This window comes from Pieris rapae, chromosome 22 (genome assembly GCF_905147795.1).
Source record: "Pieris rapae chromosome 22, ilPieRapa1.1, whole genome shotgun sequence".
Taxonomy (NCBI): Eukaryota; Metazoa; Arthropoda; class Insecta; order Lepidoptera; family Pieridae; genus Pieris; species Pieris rapae.
Genome location: NC_059530.1, coordinates 7539485 through 7549504, shown reverse-complemented (window position 1 = coordinate 7549504; position 10020 = coordinate 7539485). Strand labels below are relative to the sequence as shown.

General features: G+C 40.0%; 1 protein-coding gene across 10 annotated transcripts; it reads left to right on the top strand.

Annotated features, from left to right (window-relative positions):
- Positions 1-764: 764 nt before the first annotated feature.
- LOC110992886 (sorting nexin-25) lies at positions 765-9066 on the top strand. Of its 10 annotated transcripts, XM_022258871.2 has the most exons (16): positions 766-1222; positions 1295-1602; positions 1790-1962; positions 2151-2337; positions 2741-2987; positions 3223-3432; positions 3505-3676; positions 3757-4097; positions 4169-4297; positions 4371-4511; positions 4586-4716; positions 4791-4927; positions 4998-5145; positions 5768-5901; positions 5980-6128; positions 7861-9066. In XM_022258871.2, exons 1-16 carry the CDS (start codon positions 992-994, stop codon positions 7951-7953), a joined length of 2931 nt encoding a protein of 976 aa, XP_022114563.2. In that variant the 5' UTR covers positions 766-991; the 3' UTR covers positions 7954-9066. The 10 variants fall into 10 exon arrangements, with proteins under 10 accessions (XP_045489103.1, XP_022114561.2, XP_022114565.2 ...); XM_045633147.1 differs by having other exon boundaries at positions 765-1222; positions 4794-5145; XM_022258869.2 differs by having other exon boundaries at positions 765-1222; positions 5768-6128.
- The last annotated feature ends 954 nt before the right edge of the window (positions 9067-10020 follow it).

The following is a 10020-nucleotide window of genomic DNA, read 5'->3' as shown; positions in this document are numbered from 1 at the left end:
GGCATTTCTAAAAAAATCCGCGGGTAAAAACTAAAAAAACGCAAATATTTAATTATTCTTGGCTCCGAAACACAAGCGTAGTCCTCCCGTCGCAAAGCGTTGAGGTGGACTGAAGACAGGCCGCATGCAGGGCTCGCGGGTGTGAAATTGCGAGGGAAAGCCCATTGCTTGAGTTTATTTACATTTTATTACTTTCCATGCCCAGGAAACGAATTAATACAATTTTTTTTTATCAAAATAATAATATATGCTACATCCAATAATACGTGTAAGATTAAAATAAATCGCATTAACCGTTTTGGAGCGAATTTGTAATTTATGTCTAATCTACGGTTCGATGGTAAATTTTTTTTTGGGAAATTGGTATAGCTTTTATCTTTTTTGGTTTTATCAATCGATACAGTAGGCTTCAACCCACAATATATATTTTTTTCAAATGCATATGAGCGACAGTTCTTCCAACAATTTAATTTAAACTAGGGCTAGTTGACCGATTTGAACACTGTTCAAGCCTTAACCAAGTGTCGCATTGGCTATTAGGTTATTCTCATGGTGAGCTAGATTTCGGTCAAATGTGTCCTAAACATGGTGATGGGCGGAGGTGGGTCTTTAACAACTGTTGAGGACATCCTAGGGGATTTCTAAAGCATTTGGCAACACAGCCTTGGCAACACTGAATTCATACTCCATAGTCTGTGCCAAAAATGTCAAGACTAGAAAAAAAGTAAATCGTTATTAAAATAAATAATTTTTAATAAGTATTTTTGACTTTAACTTCTGTCGTAATTTAAAAATTATGATAATTGTTTTAAATTCAATAAATCATCATGAAAGTTGATAAATTCCGCTGATTTAAATGTTTACTGAGATAAATTTACACTTCACTAGCTGACTTATATAAAAACAATAACAATATGAATCTTTGACTTTAAAAAGAAATGAACAGAATTTAAAGCGCTCACATATTGTATCTAAAGCCAAGCAAATAATAATGTCTCAGGGAAGATTTTATGTTGTGTTTCTCTTATGCATCTTACTGTTTTGGTGCTTTCCTTTAATATGGAATTTCACATATTTTATTTTATTTAGTACCACACTTATTGTGACTATTTTTACGTTTACTTTTTTTGGACATATTTCACTGTCGTCACCTCACCAAACATCGCTATTTTTATTTAATAGTTTAGAAAAAAAATCTCGTGTATTAGAAAGTGCATTAAAAGTATGTATAAGGTTTCTGAATTTTATGTTATCATAAAGAATGTCTAATGGTTGAATTAAAAATTTGTTTTAGGATGAAAAAAATGCTTGGAGTTTTAACAATAAAAAGCCACATTTACCAATTATATTTGGACGTACAGTGGATAGTCAGCTGCAACAGTTACTTGACTATTTTTTAAGAGATTTTGTTACTCAATGGATAAAGGAGCTGACTCATAAGCCGGAACCAATAATTGAAAAGTTTAAGGAGCATCTTTGGGGTGCTATTCAAAATATATATGACAGATTGTTAAGAATAGATGCTGAGAAATTGTTAGCCAATGACATGGTCACAAAAGTAACACAACACTTTGAGAGAATAAGGATTTCTACAAGTTGTGCGTAAGTAAACTGCTGTAAATTATTATTTGTTTCTGTTCACTCACTTTATAAACAATTTTGTAGACCTTAAATTTTGTTCTCTAATGCAGGATGGTTTCTAAGATATTAGTTTAAAAGCAAAGAAATGAATGTAAAACTCAATATTGTTATAAATTCAGTCATTGATTTTCAACTTAAATATTTTCAGAATAGAACTTAATCAACCTCCAGTGTTTGCTTTAATGCCACATTTGATGTCTTTGGATACAGAATTACACTATTTACGACAGATCAGTGAAATGTTGATTATATATTTGATGCCACGCTGTTACTCTTTGACACCAGGTTCACATCTACTCCGAGAAGTACTGGCTTGTAAAAGTTAGTAGAAAATACTTATAAAATCAAGTACTTATTAAATCTCATCTCATTATTGGTATTTGTACTGACCATTTATCATAATAATAAACAATTGGAGTAATAATAATAATGTTTTTCATCTTACATTGGATATCACAGCTGTGTGTTATGAATGTCGATATGCATAAAATAAATAAAAATTGTTTCAGTTCTGCAACCAGCTATCGACATTGTCACTGACCCAGATTATATAAACCAAAAGATAATACAATATCTGGAGGCTCAAAAAGAAGTGGATGCAATGCATGTGAGGACCCACGAATATGCTAAGACATTTGAGGATTATATTCGCCTAATAAATAGCTGTAATAATGTAGACACACTCAAGCGCTTACGGTATTTATTTCATAACTTATGTTTATTAGACTGTAAAATGTGTTGTACATGGCTCCATAACAAACAGCTATTTTACAAAAGACTTTATTGGATTTTTTTAAATGGGAATCTATTGAATTTTGATTTAATAATCTTTAATACCTTTATATAGGTAGGTTATTTCGAATTATGCAATTTCAAAGTTAATCTTGATGGCATCATCTTATTACACTGATAGAATTAATAAACTAAGCGCACATGGATTTAATTATCAAGGTTTTATAAATCACACCAAATTTGTTAATCGCGATGTAAAGTTATTTCAATTAATGAAACTATAATGTAAACTATAACTAAATTTAGTACATGACTAAGTTAAAATTGTTTTTTGTTAAGGTTAATAATGTGATTGATATGATTTTAGATATGACATAGTGACTCAAATTATGCAAGCGACCACATTGCAAAATATCAAGCGGGCAAAAGGCGTAGATATCGAGGTGATCGAGAAGAGTGGCAACTTGAACAATGTCAGTCGACAGCAAGTGGCAGATGCAAGGAAGCTAAAGAGATACATAGATCAGTTATGTATCGCAAAGGCCGACTGCGAAGCCGCTCTGAGAAGGCACGGGTGGGATGGAGCCTTGCCTGTACTCGAGTCTGACGTCAACGTGAGTCTTTCACTTTATTTATGTTTTTAAAGTTTAAGGGAAAACTTGATTTTATTGTATTTTTAGATTCTTTCAATCTAAAGCTACCGTTAAAGAATTTAGTTACACCATCAATTGATGCTTTTCTTCATTACAAATCGAGTCTGCATCTTTTCCTCGGGATGAGAACAGTTAACAGAAAGAGACAAAAGATGAGAAGCTTCCATAGAATATATATTTATCGATATATTTTCAGACAATGCCGTTGCATAAGATCATGGAGAGCGTCGCCGGAAGAAGGTATCTGTCGATGTTCTTAGAGACTCTGTGTTCCCAAGGTCTGGTGGGCTTTTGGTCTGCCGTCGAAGAGCTGCGGCACAGCCACAGGCAGAACTGGCACCAGCTGGGCGCCGAGATCTTCTACACCTACATCAGGTCGCCCACGGCCGAGATCAAAGTCGATAAGGTGAAGTTGGGGATTCGCCTCGAATTAGATTGTGCGGACGGATTCATACAACGTTGACATGTTCACGTGCAGGAGACCAGAAAGAGGATGGAATCCTTCCTCCTCGGGGACACGGGACCGGAAGTGTTCTACGAGGTGCAGGACTCGGTGGTGGACACGATTCAAGACAAGTACTACCACTCGTTCCTGCTCAGCGACCACTATAGCGCTCTCCTCGCCGAGCTGGCCACGGAGGAGGACAAGGGTGAGTGTTCTTCGAGATTAGTTTAGACCATTAAACTCTGTCGACTCTGTGGACGTAACTGAGGCTCTGTTGACGGTCAGACTCGGGCGCGGTGGCCACCGGAGCCGAAGAGCGCGACGGAGGCGAAGGGCTCTCGCCGGGGGCCGCAGGGACAGAGGGAGGCGCGGGGGCCCATCTCGCGGAGCACTCCACTTACGCCAGGAGGAAACTAGACCGGCTGCACGAGAGGCACAGCAACAAGACGCAAGCGCTGGCCGCGTTGCGCGCCTCGCTGAAGCCCGAGTCACCAGCCCTGACGATGCTGGCCAACGAAGTGGAGAAGCTGGCCGGAGAGCAGATGCGCCTCGAGGCCCACTTGGCTCGGACCGACACCTGGGCGGAGCATCTGGGCAGCTGGAGGGCCACGGTGCACAGCGCTGAGGTGTCGTATGCTCCCTCTACTCGTGCGATGTGGCGATGAGAGCTATAGATAAAGTTCGTTAACGGTCGCAGTTGCTGGACGAGTCCAAGCCCCCGCAGTTCGTGGTGGTGGTGCACATGGCGCAGAGCGAGGCCGAGGAGGAGAAGCCGCAGCACATCTGCTCGGGGTGGGTGCTGCTGAAGACGCTCGCCGAGTTCCAGGTTCACCAGCGCTCTTAGAGTCGAATCGCTCGCGAAGTACGGCTGCCCTTGATTCCGCACCCTCTTTTTTCAGGAACTGCATCGCAAGCTGAGGCCCATGTGTTCGGAGCTTAAGAACCTCGAGTTGCCTTCGAATTCCTTTAAATTTATTTTTGGGAAAAACGACAAAAACTCGCTGGAGAAAGCCAAACTTTTGATACAAAAATATTTAGAGGTGCGTCGTCGAATATTGTCCTACGAAATAAAACGTGTCTCGGAAACTTTGTCTCGATCTTTGTCTTTCTTCAGTTCATCCTGGAAGACGATAGATTGAATCAGTCCGAAGCCGTGTACAGCTTCCTCAACCCGAGCTCTGAGCACCTGAAGCGGGTCGACCTTCCCAAGAAAAACAAGTTCTCCTTCTCGACATTATTCAAAAGGTAAAGCTCACGATAGACGACGACGCTTCACGATCGCGTGAGCGGAGTCGGGACTCACGAGAACGTCTGTGCAGCAGCAGCGCCGAGGCGCCCAGTCGCTCCTCCTGCGAGAGGGAAGCGTTCCCGGCGTCGGCCGACGAGGAGGACATCTCCTCGTACTTGGACGGGAACGGGGAGACTTCCCGGCACCAGACGAACGGATCCGCGAGAGGTGAGCGAAGTCTCCATAGATGCTCCTCGCGGCGTTTGATGATCGCTTGTGACCGACTCTCTGCGGACAGCGGGGCCGGGGGGCGAGGAGCGGGACGGCGTGGCCGAGCCCCTGTATGCCCTGCTGAGCGAAGTGTTCGACGCGAGAGGAGTCTTCAAGTGGCTCCGGAAGACCCTCGTCTCCTTCGTGCAGATCACCTACGGGCGGACCATCAACAGGTGAGCGGAGCTATTTCTAACTACGTTTACGCCGAAGAATAAAAATAACAGTGAGAAAGTTGTGCTAATGCCATTTGACTCGACCTACGACTCGAACGTAGAGCCGATTACGACGAGCATCAACAGTTGTAGGTGATTTAAGCCGTCTCGGTTATTTCTTGTACGTTTATCTAGTTAAGGCTAGCGTTAGTTAAATTTATTTTCCTTTGTAGGTATTCAGTTTGTTTATTCAGGATATTATATAAAATGATATAATGCCCTGACCGTCCACACCGTTACACGCTTTGTTATGTACAAGGTACTCTCGATGAGAACGATGAAGTGTCGAGTCGTCATTATTCCCTCATTATTAAGTTATGTGTCCTGACGTTTCTGTTGAACCACTTGTTCCTGTTGAGCTCCTTGCGAGTTGATATACCATAGTTTCGTTCTTTGCTACCTTTATATCCACACATTGGCTATATTTTTATTTTTCTTTATTTAAAACTAATTATATACGTGACCGTCAAAGCAAATACATCTTCTCGAAGAGCTAAAGATTAGGAAGTTGTACGTGAACGTTTAGTATTCGCTCGAACCGAAGATAAAGAGATCGTCGACGTGAAAGAGCGAACTGTCTCAGGCAAATCAAGGAGACGATCTCGTGGTTGTTTTCGGAGCAAATGCTGCACTACTACATCAGCGCGGCGCTCAAGTCCTGGTGGCCGGGAGGCGAGCTCTCGGAGACCAGCACCAACAGGAATGTCATGGACAAAGGTAAACTTGGAGTACTATTTATTTGTCACTTTTATCGCTTTTGCGGTTTTTTGAATGGCGTTTCGCGACCCCGCACAGAGCACAGCCGCACCGTGGCCCTGCAGCTGCTGAGCGAGAGCGTCGTGAGCGGGCTCTCCTCTCTCGTGGGCGCCCACGCGGCGGCCAGGGGAGCCCATCGCCTCTTCTTGGTGTTGCAGGATGCCACGCACAACAGGCAGCTCTTTTACGTGAGTGTCGCTTCTCCTTCTTAAGAGACGACGTGGTTCGCGAGCATCACCATTACGATTAACAATAGAATGAGTGCCATCGAATAAGAAAATTGCGAAGGAAAGTAAACGAATGACAAAAGAACGACGACCACCACCGCCAATGTGCTGTATTTCATCTTCCATTCCGAAGGCGCCGACGCGTCACCCGGCGAACTTTCGGAGTACGAAAGTGTCTGAAAATAAATATTATTTTAGTCATTTTACAGATTCCACTCAATTTCGATCCAAAGTTTAGTTGTTTCATGATCGTATTAATTCGGCGAATTAAAAATGTCCGAAAATTTCATACTAACCGTATACCGTAAATTTTGATAATCCTCAACTTGGATCAACGATTCGCCGAAAAGACTCTCTGCAACCACAAATTAATATTAATCTACCCGTGCCGATGACGATGACGAGATGGCCGCGTTGGCGAACATTACCACTGCTATCGACTCCAATAGAATTGATTTCTTCCAACTCCCCTCTTCTTATGACAACGCTTCCGTAATCCTCGTTATATATGTACATTTGTTTTGCCAAGATTTTTCTCTTGTTTTCTCTTTTGACCTCGTTTAGGAAAAGAAAAGCTCGTGAGCGCTGACAAGACTGCAACATTCAATTGACTAGATTAGCGATTCGTCAATATTTTGTCAGTTTGTGTGAACTTGATTATTAATTATCGATCTTAGATAGGTAAGTAACAATTTAAAAGATAGATCCGGATTAAAACTCAATGGAATTTCTGTCCATTTAACTCTAACTCGTTCGATGAAGGACATTCCTTATCGCGAAGAATCCGACATGTCTCAAACCTGAAAAACTGTTGATTAGCTACTTGCCTATTAGAAAAATAAATTATGACGAAACAGATTCTGTAATCTGAGGTCCCGGACCTGAAAGGGCAGCAAACCCTTCTTTGTTTTTAAATTATTTTTAATATTATTTTTAAATATATGATAGGAATGTATTTTGAATCTTAATTAAATTTATTGTTGCATATACTTGTAGAACGTTGAATTTCTACTTTATGTAGATCCAATTAGCAGACAAATGATTAATTAAATGTCTATTTGTAATCTTTAAAAAAAAGTAGTAGTCCATTTATTAAAATAACTGGGAAAAATAGTGTTCTGATTTGTATGAAATTAATTTACATTATAGGGATTAAATCGGGATGGAAATAAGCCAAACCCCACGCAATTTTGTGTTGTTATTTCCATAACGCTTACAGACATACTTGAATTAAAAAAAAGGGAAACGAATACGAACCCTGTCCGTGATACAGAAATAATATCTCCCATTTTCGTTGATATAGTGCAGTAAATATCTACCAAAGGAATACGTCATTTTATTATTTCGTTCGGGAATCTTCCTCATCACCAACTCCACGATTTCGCCGAAGTTTCCATCGCACGTTGCACATTGTTCTACAACAACCTTATCACAGACGACAGCACTGAACAGAATCGGCATTATCTTAACATATGTTATATTGTTAAAATGTGTCGCGAACTAAAAGACACGTGTGTTCCCACTTCGAGATTCGTCCGTGAAAGCATTCCTCCGCAAACTTTGATAGTCTTAAATTAGCCGCCGAGACGATTCGCTTCATCGAGCTCGTCCCGCCAATACGTGATCTCGACTCGAGTACAATGTTAACGTACGTACTGTTGGAAGTAAGATATCAATTATTATTAATTTCCAGGAGCTCTTCGAGCTGGGGCTTCTCGAGGTGTTCCCCGAGCTGAAGCGTTACCACACTACCTCCTCGGTCGAAGCCAAAGCGTTCCGACAATAAACGAAGAACGACAATGAGTGAAGGCGAGCCGAAATCATTTGCGTCATCACGATCACGATCGATCTCATCTCGTGGCTTCGAACATTTTATGTTAATTTTATATAGTTTTTTTTTTCGAAACATTCCATAGATGTAGTGGGAGATAGAGGCTGTAGTCTGTATATCTCTTGATGTAGCCTCATCACTATACGAGTGATATACGTTAGATCTGTATGTACTAGTTTCTCATTGATTTGTAATTCAACCCTCGACGTGTACCTACCTGACTGTTATTTTATATTTATTGTAAGCATTAAGACGATGCAAAATTCGGGATCAAGTTTGTTTTCTTTGTAGTGCAAACGTTCGTGGATTTGCACTAGACTTGCTATATTTTTGTATGACGACTGTTTATTTTACTACATGTATTCTTGTATACTATTGTAAATAATCGTATTATGTATACCTCATTACTTTAAGGTGGTAAATGGCCTAGTCGACAATATTTTCCACTATTTATTTTGAAAATGTAAATCATTTTTGTTTTATCTCGTGTGACGAGTCGTGGCCTCCGAAACGAGTGACTGTGAAAAAAGGACGTTTAAAACTGATTTAGTTTTTATGAATAAGATCTGAGTATTTAAACGAGATTTTATAGGTATTTTTTTAAATATCAACTTAGACAGTCTTTACTAATATTTGAAAGCGTCCAGTCTAATAATTCACGTTTGGCAGACATGTTTTATGAAAAGGTTATGGTAATGTTGATTAAATTATTAATTTTGACAAATAAAATGACGCAGTGTCAGCCGTGTCACTTGAAGGCCTCGCTATAAATATAGAAGCACAATGCTATTTGTAATGTACGTTAAGTGTTTATACAGGGTTGGCACGAGAGTCTTCGAGTCGAAGGTGCTTTTGTTTAGAGAAGAACTAAAAAGTAATATATTGAGAACATTCGCGAAAGTCTTCGGGATCTCGACGACTCTAGTACTCACCCTAATGCTTTAAGTAATTACTAAATTTGGACGACCTGGGGCTATATTAACCGTTGAAGTTATTTAGGTGTATGAGACATGTTCATTGTCCGTGTCTGTCTGTAACATAGAATGTTCAATAAAAATGTCTTGAAAAGTCGTTTTATTGCTCTCTCCGGCATTAGATCCAAATAAAACAGCAGTACATTTGAATAATTTCTATTTATTACTTTCAGTACAATAATAAATTGGACAACAGTTTCGACACCTCTTCGTAGGAGGCTGTGAAGGTGTAAAAGCTGTTTATTTTCTTAAGACTAAAGATCGAATTCATACTGACGCTAAAAACGAAGAATTTAAATTTTGGCACGGAACGCAGTCATACGTTGGAACCAAATTGGGAACTTCCTCGTGAGCGCGTTTAGCACCTCCTCCGAAACCGGTTCATCTCTTTCCTGGCGTAGCATCTGGTATCACAGCACTAGACGTTTTCCCCATTTACACTATACAATACTGATAACAGAACGATTAAAATCTCCACTTAAAACTAATAGAAACGTCATAATATAAAACTCTAGGTAAGTAAACGACCGTTTCTCACTTCGACGTAGTGAGATTGGAAATTCTAAATAATTGATTTCTCGTCACAAACAAGAGGGGCGGATCGATTCGACCTTACTCACAGGAAAATTTTTATAGTTTACCGTCCGAAACAATTGATCGCTCGTCGAACATCAGACGATGGTAGTTTTTAAATTATCTAATAATAAATATCTTTACATGAAAATATATTGACTTTTCTATGTACAACGTGTAGGAAATCATATAAGCGCGAGTCACAGATTGAGCTAAACCTATAAAAGCCTTCGAAGCAACGAGGTAGCCGAGTAATTAACGAAATAATAAATATGTAGTGAGTCCGTTTTATCGACATCCGTCCTAATATCTATCTATCTTATTATAATCACCCTGTGGAATGTCGCACCTTCGCATCAGAAATCAATCCTCATTTGAACTTGTACGTAAATCTTATTTACTAAACAAATTATTGTGATATGAAAGTCAACGTTGGCAAGATGCTTGCAAATCTTGCACAGGATCATTATTAAAA

Coding starts and splice junctions, on each gene's coding strand:
- LOC110992886 (XM_045633146.1), top strand. CDS start 992: ATGTCTCAGGGAAGATTTTATGTTGTGTTTCTCTTATGCATCTTACTG. Junction 2,988..3,222: donor TACTCGAGTCTGACGTCAAC/GTGAGTCTTTCA, acceptor ATATATTTTCAG/ACAATGCCGTTGCATAAGAT. Junction 5,146..5,767: donor TACGGGCGGACCATCAACAG/GTGAGCGGAGCT, acceptor GAACTGTCTCAG/GCAAATCAAGGAGACGATCT.